The sequence below is a fragment of the Orbicella franksi genome, chromosome 1, assembly GCF_964199315.1.
Source record: "Orbicella franksi chromosome 1, jaOrbFran1.1, whole genome shotgun sequence".
Classification (NCBI taxonomy): domain Eukaryota; kingdom Metazoa; phylum Cnidaria; class Anthozoa; order Scleractinia; family Merulinidae; genus Orbicella; species Orbicella franksi.
The window spans coordinates 30,398,726-30,413,020 of record NC_138145.1 but is presented as its reverse complement, the minus strand read 5'-3'; the positions used below and the strand labels follow the sequence as shown (position 1 = coordinate 30,413,020).

The window sequence follows — 14,295 nt, the reverse complement described above, 5'->3', positions numbered from 1 at the left end:
TGGATGCCTTGATTCAGAGTTGAATGCACTCACCCGTAGGGATAGACCACTATAGTTTTGAAGGAGGGAGGTTAGGCAATTACCCCAAAAAGATTTCCAATCGCTTTTAGATATATGCCTGACCTCTACAATACATTTTTCTATTTTCTATTCAAACCTGGCTTCTGAAATAAAAAAACTAGATTCACACCTAAAGGGTTGTTAAAAACATGTCATTGCACAAAATTATGAATGCATTGCAACAATTAGGAAAAGTTACCATTTATTTTCATTCCTTTTTGTTTGAAATATAACAATTTTAAATTGAAACATTTGATATAAAATTTCTATTTTTCTATGTACATTGTTCACACACATACCCTGGTCCCTGAGTTTTTCTTGCTTCTCTCTTGTGCTGACACTAAGAAGCCTTTTGAATGGTCAAAGGGAGTCATTTTCACTACTTTGCTACTCATATTAAATTGACTTAGGAATAATAAAGAAAAAACCTGTGGAACCAGGGTAACAAACATAAACTTTTGAATGATTCTTAAGTCTTGTAACTGCACATTAAATCTACACTTTTTCGCTAACTGTACATTAAATCTACACTATCTAGCTGAACTGTCAGAAGGGGGGGATTGCTGTGAGGAGTTAAGTATCACTGCTTTCAGAGGCTACATATTCCTTACAGTTCACAGCCATTCATAAACATGCATGGAGAGAAGTATGTTAAACCAATATGCATGGAGAGAAGTATGTTAAATCAATATTGTACAGTTCCAGAAAATGTCCATACTCCCCCACAGAATGGATTGGAATTTCTTGGGGTCAGGGGAGGGGGGTCCGTCAGACCAAAACATTGAAAAAATGTATGAAGCTTATCCATCCCTGATCATTATTTAATTTAAGCTAATTTCTAGGAGCTCTAGATTTTAAACATTGATTGGTGACGAAAATTGCTCAGATGACATCAGTTAACACAGTGTAAACTGATGATCCTTCATTTTAACATAAATGGCCTTTGGCCCATTGTTGTATTTTGGTTTTCTCCACATCTGTCTCTGATTATCAGATCAACTTAAGTCTACTTCCTTTTCATTACTGTACCTTCAGTAACACAAACTCTGCTCAATCATCGGTTTCATGTTTCGTCGCTATCAATCATCTTGGGGACCTCTCACAAAACAGAAGTTTGCTTCAATGGGTTCAAATGGTCATGTCTGTGGGTTGCGATTGGTAGAATTTGATCCTTTTTGGATGTTTCTGTTTTGCACAGTTTGTTGGTTGTCAGTGTAAAAAAAAATGATTGACAGCAGCCAAAAATGCAATCAGTTATTTTTGAACTTTAGAGTTCGCATGCTATTGAAAGGTGCAGTGAGGTGATTGTCCACTGTGGCAGCACTTTCTTTCTCATTTCAGCTCCTGTACACAAACTCAGGGAACCATAACATCCCTCAAAAATGCACCACCATCGCCCTCGAGAATACTTGTGCCAAGATCACGGAAGTTCAGGTCAGTGGCCAGTTTGTAACGCATGCGCACATCACTTACAAAACCTAACAGTCTTTTCATGTTGGTGGCTGCTTGAGATGAGCGTGAGTTTTCATTCTTGTACCTAGCAAAGTGGACACAGCATTAGTTCCTCACTAAAACTGTTTTATTTGGAAGCATTAATTAACCATTGCAATAACCTTTGATGTAGCATTTTTTATGATTTAGTTGAAGTACCCAACAAGACACTTTCCCACTTTTCCACGCAGTATTGCTATGAATGTGTGGTGAAATATACCCTTAAACTGTATGGAAACCTCTAGGAGTCACCAGGAATCAGACAAACAGAATGCACAATACGCATGTAAGGTCTGCTTCTACCCTTGTTTTTTCTAATAACCAGACAGTTCTGGTTATTTTGGACTGAGATGAAATCAGTGAAATTTCATGTTCCACTTGTGTAAAAAGCAGTACCAGTATAAAGATCATGTGTTAAGAAATCCAGGGTACCACTGACAATACTCACTTGTTGGCAATATCAACAAAAAGGCTGTTGGAGAGCGGAAGAGCTGAACGCATATCCTGAAAGTAGCTGAAGTTTCCCTTCATTACAACTTGATGGTAAACTGCGTCAACCCAAATGGAAATGTCACGCTTTTTATATGCTTCAGCAACCAGAAGAGACTGAGGGACACAAAAACAGTAATAGATTAAAATCTTCAGTACAAGCTTAGGAATCAGAGAAACAAGAAATCAGTATAGGCATTTACATGTAATACAATGTTATGTCTTAGTTAAGTTACTTGTAAATCTAATCTTAATTAAGTTGAATCTAATGTGCACTCCCATTGGTTGATTTATGGTCACATGGCAATGACTAAATCTAAATGCTGTCCTGTGACCAACAATTAAGCAATTGTCACTCCTTCCTCCAGGTGGCTCAAAAATCATCTGGAGATGTGACCTTATTAATTTTTGCATTTAGTTAATTCTTTTAGTTGTCATGAACAATTTTGCCCTTTGATTCATTTTTATGTAAATAATTATTAATAAATTAATTAATATTTACTAATAATTATAAGTGCCAATTTCCTACATCAGGTGCTTCTGCAGGGCAACTGTCTTGAATTGATAAGTCACTTTTGAATTATCAAACTGAGCACAATAATTTGTCTTCATAAAGAATTTACTTGGTCTGAAACAAGCCTGATTACCCCGATTGCAATACAGATCAAGTGCAACTCTGACCTGAAAGAAGTGAGTATGATGAGCAAGAAATTTCTTCAGAGCATATTCATCCAAGTTGACAACTGTGACACCAGATGAAAGAACCTGGATTTGAAGATGAACCAGCCTAGCATTTCTGAGGCAATTCTGTGAATGTCGCCAACAGTTCTCCTAGAAATCAAAGGGGAAAAAAAATTTCATTACATTCATTAAGCAACTTTTTTTTCCAAAGATTAGAATTGCCAAGAAATCTTGAATTGAGTGCGAGAGTGAATTTACAATTATAATATATTAGCGTCCAAGGAATACATTTTATCAAATCATCACACCTTCCAAATTTCCCCACCCCCCCCCCAAGTCCTAAGCAAGTCCACTAGAGGGGGGTATAGTGAATCCAAAACTACTCAATTGTAAGTCACACTAAATGTCAGGTGAAACACTCTCACCTTTGCATAGTTGTCTGAAGCATAGCAGAAGGACTTCATTATGGAGTTTAGTTTGAAGAAAACTTCAGCAGCACCTGAAATAATAACATTTACATCAACAACGGCTATAAGGTTAAATCAAATTATTTCATACAACATAATGGCCATGTTTATATAAAACAACAATCAGTGTGGTATAATCATGGCTACTAACACTTGGAGTCTGTTTGAATTGTAGACATAATGTCCATGGTCACCATAGAATGTATACAAAAGCTAAATAGGATTTGAATGTCTTTTGCAACAACTTAATGAATGAGATTGCACAGAAATCAAAGCGTAAATTGCATAGATAAAGCTGATATGAATAAAAACAATTTTTTTCCATGAGACCAAAGCAATATCCTTTTTAAATATGATTTATAGTACAGTTACTTTAATTTGTTAAATATTTCACTCTTCAGATGTTTAATGAACCCTGTTATGCCACACTTCAAAATATTTTAATTTCTCCTTATTGACTGCCATACGTTTTGTTTAATATTATTTCTGAGAATTTGGTGGTAAATCAAAAGGATATCCCTAGCTGATGGTCATTTTTTTTTTTAGCTCATCACCCTTTCTGGTTAGAAATTTGTTGACATTGTGTTAGGAAAACCAAGTTGTGGGTCATTCCTGAGTGTTGTGGGCATTTGGGTGCATTTTTGGTCAAACAGGGACCAAACTTACAACTGAGAACCTTGGTTCACACATGAAAAGTGTTAAGAAAAACTAAAATGAAGATATTACACTATAAATAAATGACTTGTTTAAGGGAGAGCAAATTAAATTAGTTTTTTTAATATTTTCAAAAACACAAGGTGATAATAATGACAGTGCACCTTTAACTTACCCTTCTCAGCATTTACCTGTCCTTGCTTTTTCTCTGAATTAAAAAAAACAACAACGTGTAATCAAATTACATTATAAATAATATTACCTAAGGTACTGAATCCTATACAATGAATTGAATTTGACAACCAAAACTCATCACTTGTAATAACACTTTCTAAATAATGGTTTTAAACTGTAGAAAGAAAAATACTAGTAACCAAAAATGAGTAAGCATGGTCAATATAAACTGGAAAAGATTGAAACAGATATATAACAGATTGCTCAGTGAGAGCAATCAACAGACAAGTGTTATTTGAAAAAAAGAATGAAAAAATAGGAAATGACACAAAAAGTCATGTATTTCATTCAAGGCTTATGTATTAAGTATTTTCAAATCCTACTTAATGTACTCTGAAGGCTATGAAAACAGGAATCAGCTAGACAAAGTTTAATTGATAATAATTTATTGATTATTAATTAGCCAACAGCATGAGAAATGAGGCAGCCATATGTTTTCTATATGCATTACAGTAAGGAAACCAAGTAAGTACCTGGGAAACAGTCTCCCAGACTAGCCAGCTGTTTCACAGCTGTCTCCTCCAGGGTCTGGGCGATCTCTCGGTACATGCTGAAGTGATGGGCCACCATGGAGAACTTGTCTGTATCTTCTGGGTGTTGTCTTCGTAAGTACTCAAGAAGAGCAACTTTAAGCTTGTTTTCCTGAGCCAAAGAGAAATTAAATCAATAACCCAGCAAGCACACAGCAAGTGAGCAAGTGAGTAAGTAAGAGCCAATGAATGAATCAACGAAAACTGTTTCCTGGAAGAAGGTAATGAGACATAAAAGTCAAATGGACTGACAGGACATGAGATGCCATGTAAAAATTAATTATTATCTCTGTCATTTTTATTTAAAAATATTTATTGCAATATTGGATTTTACAGACTCAAGACCACTAACATCAAATTCACTTACATTTTGTTGTCAAAATGTTGTTTTGCTGCCTTTTTGGTGATACGGCAGCCATTTGGAATTCTGCTATTTCAATAGCTATTGTGGGATGCTCAGGGGGTAAATTAGTATGTATTTGCCTCCTAAGCATTCCATAAAAGCTATTTGAAACAACAGGATTCAAAATGGCTGCTGTATCGCCGAAAAGGTCCATAACCTTTTTAGTCATGTCAGTTTGAAACAAGTCAGTCAAGATGTTTCAATCATTTTCTTTAGGCTTTGTATTTGGGCTGCAACATTTCTATTAAGGTAAAACAGTGTTACATTTACCTTGTCAATTCCCCTTCGACAAAGCAGCTCAAAATGCTCATGTTCAAAGAGAGTATCAAAGATGTAAGACATCTCATGGAACCTAGCTATGCCAGTGAGCAGACGAACCTGTAGTGAGAAAAATATTGTGAATTATGAATCTAAAGAAATTGTGCACACAAGAAAGTTTTGTTTGCTTGTCTGTTTCTTCCAACCAAACCATGAAACCAAAACAAGCAGAGTAAAAAACAAGCACACAGCCTAATGATCATCTTGACAAAACTATGTATAAAACTTGCAAAATTTACAAATTTGTTTAAGTCAGTGAATTTAATGTTTCAAGGTACTGAATAACAGGTTACCATCAGCATATAATCTCTGGTTTCTGCCAAAGCAGTTGTGAGCACTCTTCCATTCCGGAGCACTGCTGCTATGCCCTCCATGTTACAAGCCAATGTGTGGCACTCATGAGCACGGACTAACAACTCCACTTCTAAGTTCAATCCTGTTAAAAAGTTCAACAAAACCAGATGCTTTAGCCTAATCCAGTGCCCAAGCATGTGCCAAACTTTTGGAAATGCAATTTCTATAACTCCTTTACTGTGATATCTAGGATTTAGAAACCAGCCATCGCAATTTTTGTTACTTAATAGAAATAAAAGACTGCATTGTATTTGGGGTTAATGTCAAACTTTCACTTACAATTACTGTAGCAATAAGAAACATACAAAACTACAGAGATGAAAAAAAAAAAAAAAAAAAAAAAAAAAAAAAAAAAAAAAAAAACATGCTTAGAAAAATCTCACAATAGTGTTAACCAATTTCCCAGTTATCCATAGACTTTTTTCCTACTCCTTACCCTTCTCTGATATGTGCGAGATATAACCCCCTTGAGAACCACTTATGAAGGTGTTTTCATATACTGCGAACCAGAGATGCTCACATCAACTAGCATCAATGTCCTGGCACTGTACAGTTAGTAGTCCTAGCTTATAATAAACAAAACCATGGAGACCTTACTAAAGGAGTAAGATTTCACAAACAAGTGATAATACCTCCAGGAAGAGTAGTTCCTTCAGCACGCTCATTGGCCAATGATGTGGCTGTATCCAGGAGACGGCCACCAAGCAGGGAATAGTCAGGACACAAGCGAATCATGTGACTGATGTCTTCACAAGATGGTGCCGCATTTACAGTCAAGTCGCTGTATTCTCTTCCTGAAATATCTGAAGGTTGAGCAATGGATTACAATGGATAATCTCTAGATAAAAATAAACAGTTACCATACTGTTTAGTAGCTTTCATATGAATGGTTACAGAAGAGGGTTTGGACTCATTCCAATAGCTTTCATCTGAAATTTTTGTTTTATTCCCTGTATACAAATACAAATTTACACCATACAATAACATGGAGATAGCTAAAACAGCCATGCAGCTGCTGTTATTACCAATTAACACTGTGTGGACAAAATGTTCTTACTTATTAATAAGTTAATAACTTAAGTCACTTTTCCTTTGAACTGCCACGCACTTTGGTTTCACCCATAAATGAACCGCGTTAGGCCCACCTTGGACAGCATGAAAACACCACATGAAAGTGCTGTTCAATAGCCTTTCTTTGAATAATCACACAAAAGACCACTTACACTATGGAAAGCTGCTCTGTACTCAGTGTTGAGCAAGCCATCTTTGATATGAATGCCAATCAACATCAAAATGTAAACAACTATACCTTCACCAGTGCTGTGAACACGAAGAGAATTCAAGATGATGTCAGCCAAAAATTGTGTCACCTAAAGAAAAATACAAGGATGACATCATCAGAATGGCAACAAATGTGCAAAGAAGGCATTTTTCTATCACTTTCATTTTCCTAAATACACCTTGTTTTGTTTGTTGGACTCCAACTGAAAAACAGTGTGATTGATTTTGACACCATTATGGCATTATTGTGATGGCTTTGTGGTGTTTTGGGCAGTTAAACAGTGAATGTTAGTCTGACTAGCAGGAGGAGATTGAAAGTGCCTAAGAATAAGGTCGTTTGCTGATTGACTGGCTTAGACATGATGAAAAATCAATTAAGAGATGAGCAGTTGCCAAAAATCATGACGGACTAATGAGTTTTGATGATACCATGTATTTCACCAGCTGTAACAGTAGACATCAGTCATTTAGCTACAAACAGCTCAGTCTGTAAAACTCTTTTATTACCTGCACAGAGTCAAGCTGTGTAGCTTTAATGTAACTCTCCATCAGTTTATAGCGGTTATCAAATACAGAGAGTAACAATGAATGAAGAACGCTTAAAGGCTTCTTATTTACAATAGTCTCATACTCCTGGCCAAGGGTCTGCAAGAATTAAATAAAGCAGTTTTAATTAGAAGAAACCACTTTAAACTTCTCAGAAATTAGATGTAGACATACACATAACAAGTGATGAACTTAACTGCAATTGGTGAGGGCACACCAGGCGTGATGGGAACAAATAAATCACTGAAATAAATCACCACTCCCTCCCCCCCCCCCCCCCCACAAAAAAACAAAACAAAACAGTACAAGTCTGATCATACAGTATACTAGTCCATTTGTGGCCCTCTCTCTGTCATGCAACACTGCGTGACAGGGAAAGTATACTAGATATCTGTAAGGTAGGTATAGTCTGCATACAAGCCAAGTGGCTCACCAGGCTTGAGCTTGACCCGGTTTCAGCAGCCTGAAGCAACTAGGAGTATTTCTACTCCCCCCTAAATGGGATGCTAGTCCATCGCAGGGTTACCCCCCACACCCGGGTGGAGAAAGGCACCATGGGAGTAAAGAGTCTCGCCCAAGAACACAACACAATGTCCCTGGCCAGGGCTTGAACCTGGACCGCTCATTACAGAGTCAAGTGCACCACGAGGCCACCGCACCTCCCAGAGTGGCACAGAAAGAAGAAATTATCTGTGCTCTCCCTGGGAGGGAGAAATTATCTGTGCTCATATATAATTATAAGAACCTCTTAAAACTGACTTGACAGTAATGAAAGTTTGACAATCATGTTACCTGAGCAACCCTGTAGCAGGTGATGATACAATTACAGCATCTTTTTCCCTGCTTGCAGTGGAATGCCAGACTTTCCATGGAAGTGATGATGTCTTCAACTTTGACCCAGTCTGCAGAGGACACTGAGTCATGACGCTCTTCTGCCATCTTTTCAGTGAAGCTGGATGTGAAAATAAAACTGCCCGAACGCTGGAATTGCCTGGTGCTGCTATCCAGGCTTTCTTGTCGTCCCTTGTAGGAAAGCAGGATCTGAACGTGATCATCAAGTGTGTCCACAAAACGTGTTCCTTGGGCCAAATGTATGCATGACTGGTGGGAGTGAAATCAATCTTTATCATTACTCTGGACAATAAAATTGATCATTAGGCTGAGTCAGAACCTCAGATATTAAATAGTTACAATTTGTGTACAAGCAGATTTTGCCAACAAATTACCATGAGAGCAACAGATCAGGACATCATAAAGGAAAATAGATCACATTGTTTAATATTTTAGTTCTTATTAACCAAGCAGGAGGTCTGTATGGGAGAATCTTATTTGAGGCTGGGCGCTTATTAACTTTTACTGCCTTTAGGATGGGCGCTTATACGAGGTGGGTGCTAATTAATAATAACAATAACAACAACAACAATAATAATAATAATAATAGTATATTTAACAGATCCACAAGGTGGCTCTTCTCTGTTAAATTACATGATTTACAATTAAAGCAAATTACATTATTTACAATTAAAATAATACGAGTGTTGGGTGCTTACTCGAATGGATATAGTAATCAATATTTTTGTATTTAGTTTGCAACTTTTTCACCATAGAATGTAACCAGTCTAGATGACGGTTTAGATGGAAAAATCTAGGCTGAGGTCAATATCGATTTCAGACAGTCAAATTCTTGAATTCAGTCCTTGTGAGACACAGCATTATATTATAATCCACTATTATGACACTTGACCATGTAAGGTTAGATAAAAGAATCACAAAACATAAAATGTTAACTAGTTACAACGTATTAGTCCGTGTAACATTATACATTGCTGCCTAAAATTAGGGCTAATAATACATAAAGTACACTGAGCATAGTAATGCAAAACCAAAGTCAATGCAAACTACTTTTTATACCTAAGTGAAAACCACCTCTCTTTTCTCGCACTTAAACATTAAAAAATCAATACAGCAATTGATACAGTTATCATTATCATTATCATGATCAACATCATCATCATCATTATCATTACTATTATGACTGGACTGTAAATTATAGAATGTCATACCATAACAACATCTAACTCCAAACAGCTGTGATTAAACAACCTTGCAAGCCATCGTGCCCGACTGACATGACAACCCTCCAACAAGTCACCAATCACCTTCTCCAAAGCTCTAATTTCCTGGAATAAACAAAAACATCTCTGTTCTTAAAATGTGACCTCTATAATGTGGACTTGTCTATAATAAGGAGCACAGCACTATACTCCGTAAAAGCTAAAATCTTAATTTAAGATTTTTCATCTTGCCTCAGCATCAGAACAACAGCTGACAATTTATGTCAGCTTTTGTTCTGGTGCTGAGGTAAGAAAAAAATCTTTAGTTTTTATGGAGTAACTAAGCCACAAATAGTAAAATTTGCCTGGGTATGTAAAGTTTACTTTTCTACTAAGGATCAATTAGTATCATTCTGCACACTTTCTCAACACAAGCAAAAAAGTTAATTTTGCCATTTGTGGCAGACTACATAAAATATATTTACTGTACAGTAAGCATCATTTTTACAAAGGCAGCTAAATCATTGAAATGTATAACAAAAGTGCTATTAAGTCACCTTTTCTGTTTCCAGTAGGCATTCAGAGTCTGTTTGTACTTCAGCAGTATCATCTTGCACAAGTTCTTTTAAATTGACAGTCTTGTGAGAAACTACTTCTATGTTAGCTGGCTTGATTTCACTTAATAACTCCATCTCTGTTTCATGGGAAAGAAACTCCAGGTGGCTCACAGATCTGGTCAGATTCCCCTGGGTGGAATTGAAAAACATTATGGAGAAAAATTGAAACATTGCAACTCTCTAATACATATTTCACCCATTTTACAATTTTTTCCCCGTTGAAACCTTCAGTTCTTATGGAAGTTCACCAAAGCTGATACAACCAGCAAGAATATACAGAAATGCTGACAAAATATAGTTTCAAAAGTATTTCCTTTGTGTTCTGCTCTGGAATTCAAAATTCAACCAATTTATCACCCAGACCCTTACATTGGGTAGATTTGGTAAAAAAAATTATATTATTGAAATGGTGATTTTAATTTTTCACAGGTTCTAAAGTTAGCAAGCTTTATTTTAGCCAGACTTGTAATTTCTGTTCAGCTCGAACAAAACAGACCGACAATGGTCAATGCTAATTAAGTTATCAATAAGAATATCACATAATCTAACCACAAAGTCTTTTTCGATTTCTGCTCGTATCTTAAACAGCCATCGCTTCTTGTGAAGATCTTGTAAATCTTCTTGTGTCTTTTGTTGTTGATCAGAGGGCAGATTTGAAAACCACTTCACTGCTATTCCAAGAAGCATAGCACGCTCAGTAAATGACAGCTCAGTGTCACTGGCTTGGTTCTGTAAAACAATATGATGTTGAGTTGTATGCCCAGCTATTTTAGTCATAGTAAAACTTCTAGGGTGGAAAGAGGGGCAGAATTCTGTTCTGGATTTCCACGAATTAGCATTTATCACTGCCAGTATTTCTTTGCAGGAAGGAGGGGGAAGAATGAAAAAAACATTTACGACAAGATGTAACCAATGAACGATCATTAACATCAACAATTAATCGATGACCAGGTAATCAATAAGTAATCAACTGATTAGTCATTGTTTATTGGTCATCCATGACCTATCGATGAACAAAAATTTTGTGGCCCATTGATTACTTGTTTTTGTCATTGATTATTCATTGATGCTATTGACTAATCACCACCCCTTTAATCCACATTGATTACTCATTGTAATATACACTTTGTAATATGCTGTACATCTATTACAATCTTCCAGCATTTTTCTAAATTATATACTTTCCTGCTATAAATCATTAGGCGACTGGTTTAAGAAGATAATAAGAGGAATTAACACTAAGAATGTATTATTTTACATGAACTATACCTCGGTATGGTTTGTGTTGCTTGAGAATACATTGATGTCTAATCAATATCGTCAACGACCAATCAGTGTCATCGATGACTAATCAATGGAATCAATAACTTATCAAGACCAAAAATTCTGTGGTCCATCGATTATGCATGGGTTAGCTGTTAATCATCAGTAATAATGACTTATTAATCAAATTATTAACCATCAGTTACCCATTGATAACTCATAGATTTCATTGATGTCATCAATGATGTCATTGAGTAGCAATGTCTAGCTAAAAGGGGTGAAGATAATTATTAATATTTCTTCAAATAAAGATACGATTTTTATCAATGAGAGAAATATTTCCGCTTCATAGAAGTTTATTTAATAATTACAGTTTTTAAGCCAGCGTTAATTTATCAACTGATCTCCCCAAGAGCATTGATGTACATTTTGTCCCTATGACAAAGTTGCATGTCCCTTAGTCTGGGGTCTCATTTCATTGCAAAGACGTGCATTCTCATCTTGATAACAACATCTTAAGTAGCACTTTTGTGTTTTTGCAATTTTGTGATTTTAAAGAACAAATCATATCTACAGAAGTTTGGAGAGTTTGGAGAGCCTGACATAAACTGTTTATATCATGCTGGTTACCTCAAAGAATGAGCCAACAGTATCTGGTTTGCAACCATGGTCTCTGAAACACTTTTCTGCTTTGTGCCAGAATGCAAGTCGTCCTTGCTCTATCTCCCATAGCATGGAGTTCTTCGCATTTTCCAATTCTGCTTCAACCTGGATATCAGAAAGTGCAAAAGTCCAAATCTTGCAATCAGTTAGCTACAGATGGGTCACTATATAAAAGCAACTGTTGTCACAGGCTGTTTGACTCGATATAGCAAAGACTAAAAGACAAAATATGAAACAAAACATTACACTGTTAATTTACCCTATTCCAATAAAGAAAGCATTTAATTTACTAGTTTTTCTGCTCAGTACAAGAGCATTTGCACCAGCAGATGCAAGGGTCAATGGTTCAAAACTCACTGAAGCCTGAGTCTTTTCAAGATTTTCACCAAGAAAACTTTGGAGGAGCAAAAACATTTTCACCCACAGTACACTCTTACTAATAATCGTGTCAGGAAACATAACAAAACATTGCTGCAACAAGGAGTTGTGTGTGTTATTGTGCTGGTGGTCAAACTGAGATTTAGAGGTGAGTATCTAGTGCAGACAGTTATATGAGCCGTAATACAATGTACTTTAACATCATGAAAATCCCAGGGTTCAATGTTGTCTTTATCTGCAGTGCATTCTCCACAAAACATATGGGAAATTATTGAATGCAGCCTACATTTCATTTTCAATGACAACGACAGTAATTATATGCAATTACTTAATCGTGTGGGACAACCAGCATTATTTAATTGGCGTGTACATTATATCCTCATATTAGTATATAAATCTCTTAATGGGCTGGCCCTGGAATATAATACCAATATGTTTAGTTATAAAACCCACAGCATACAGTAAATCTATGTACTAGTGGTAGACATTCTCTTGTTATCCCTCATGTTAATGCCACTAGATACGGCCTGCACTCTCTATCTTACCATGGAAGTAAACTATGGACCTCCCTCCCCAATACCACCTGGTCACTACCAACAGTTGCAGCTTTCAAATCAACTATTCGTAATTTAGAATTTGACACCGACTGCTATCCCTTCTGAAGATAGTTGTAAATGGTTTGATGCCACTGCATTAATTACGTAATTGTACATATTGTAATTTTATAGACTTATTTTATTATTCCATATCCATCTTATTAATTTTTATTTATTCATTTATTCATTTTCTCGAAGATATTAGCAATTTTGCTATTTTAAATTTGAGGTGAAATAAAGGGTACTGTATGCATTGCATTGCATTACATTGCATTGCATTGCACTGTATTGTATTGTATTGTATTGTATTGTATTGTATTGTATTGTATTGTATTGTATTGTATTGTATTGTATTGTATTGTATTGTATTGTATTGTATGGGAAGTACATGTACCAACAATCAATTATGAAACAACATTTGGTATTTTCTACATAAGCAATATGACCTGGAGTCAGTATTCTTATAATATTTAAGCTAATGAGCTTTTTGCAGAGCTTTTCTGTAAACCATCACCTGACTTGGACTAGCCTCTTATCACAAAGGGTTGCCCTAATTTTCAGATGAGGTCTAGAGTTACGTTTTTAATTTTGTCTTTTACCTGACATCATAAATAACATTTTTTTTTATTCCTTTTGTTCAGTAATCTATCTGTCAAAACTAGAACTCTTATTAATCATAAGTAATAACATTACTACTGTTGTTGTTGATAGTTGAGTATACTAAAAGAGACAAAAAAGTCAAATATAATTCCAGATGTTCTGACGTACCCTTCATCAGTAGATCATGTAATGTCAAAACTGTTCACACTGTTGTTTTGTTGATGTTGCAGTTGTATTCTGCTCAGTTGTGCAATTTCTACTCACCTCTTTCCGTATAATGTGATCACCAGACAGTTTCACCAATTCAGCAAACTTTCGAGCCTCTGTAAAGTGTTTAGTGTTAAGCAATGAGAGCAGCACCCTTTCCTTCTCAACTTGGCTGTCTTCACTTCCCTTCTCCAGCATTACTTCAAGTCTCATGTCGGTGTCTGTGCCATGAAGAACCGTGCTCACTTCATGCAGTTCATGATAATCAGGCACTAAACAAGAATAGAAACAGTTTAAAACCAAAACCATCGAAAGCAGTGACATCTACCAAATGCTAACTAATCACTAGACCTTAAACATTATTTAATAGCACAGTGAATCAACCATGATATTATCATGACAACTACCA

At 35.9% G+C, this 14,295-nt stretch overlaps 1 protein-coding gene across 3 annotated transcripts in view; it reads right to left on the bottom strand.

Annotated features, from left to right (window-relative positions):
* Positions 1-245: 245 nt before the first annotated feature.
* LOC145502465 (spatacsin-like) overlaps positions 246-14,295 on the bottom strand; it is a 54,602-nt gene continuing 40,552 nt past the window's right edge. For all 3 annotated transcript variants that reach the window (XM_081481794.1, XM_081481800.1, XM_081481797.1), the window contains 17 exons: positions 13,944-14,158; positions 12,073-12,210; positions 10,729-10,908; positions 10,120-10,308; positions 9,572-9,688; positions 8,301-8,609; positions 7,470-7,607; positions 6,991-7,051; positions 6,314-6,484; positions 5,621-5,763; positions 5,280-5,387; positions 4,550-4,718; positions 4,018-4,050; positions 3,147-3,220; positions 2,722-2,871; positions 2,000-2,157; positions 246-1,597 (listed from right to left, as the gene is read on the bottom strand). In XM_081481794.1, coding sequence (XP_081337920.1) covers positions 1,417-1,597; positions 2,000-2,157; positions 2,722-2,871; positions 3,147-3,220; positions 4,018-4,050; positions 4,550-4,718; positions 5,280-5,387; positions 5,621-5,763; positions 6,314-6,484; positions 6,991-7,051; positions 7,470-7,607; positions 8,301-8,609; positions 9,572-9,688; positions 10,120-10,308; positions 10,729-10,908; positions 12,073-12,210; positions 13,944-14,158 — 2,534 coding nt within the window. In that variant the 3' untranslated portion in view covers positions 246-1,416. The remainder of the gene's footprint in view (positions 1,598-1,999; positions 2,158-2,721; positions 2,872-3,146; positions 3,221-4,017; positions 4,051-4,549; positions 4,719-5,279; positions 5,388-5,620; positions 5,764-6,313; positions 6,485-6,990; positions 7,052-7,469; positions 7,608-8,300; positions 8,610-9,571; positions 9,689-10,119; positions 10,309-10,728; positions 10,909-12,072; positions 12,211-13,943; positions 14,159-14,295) is intronic.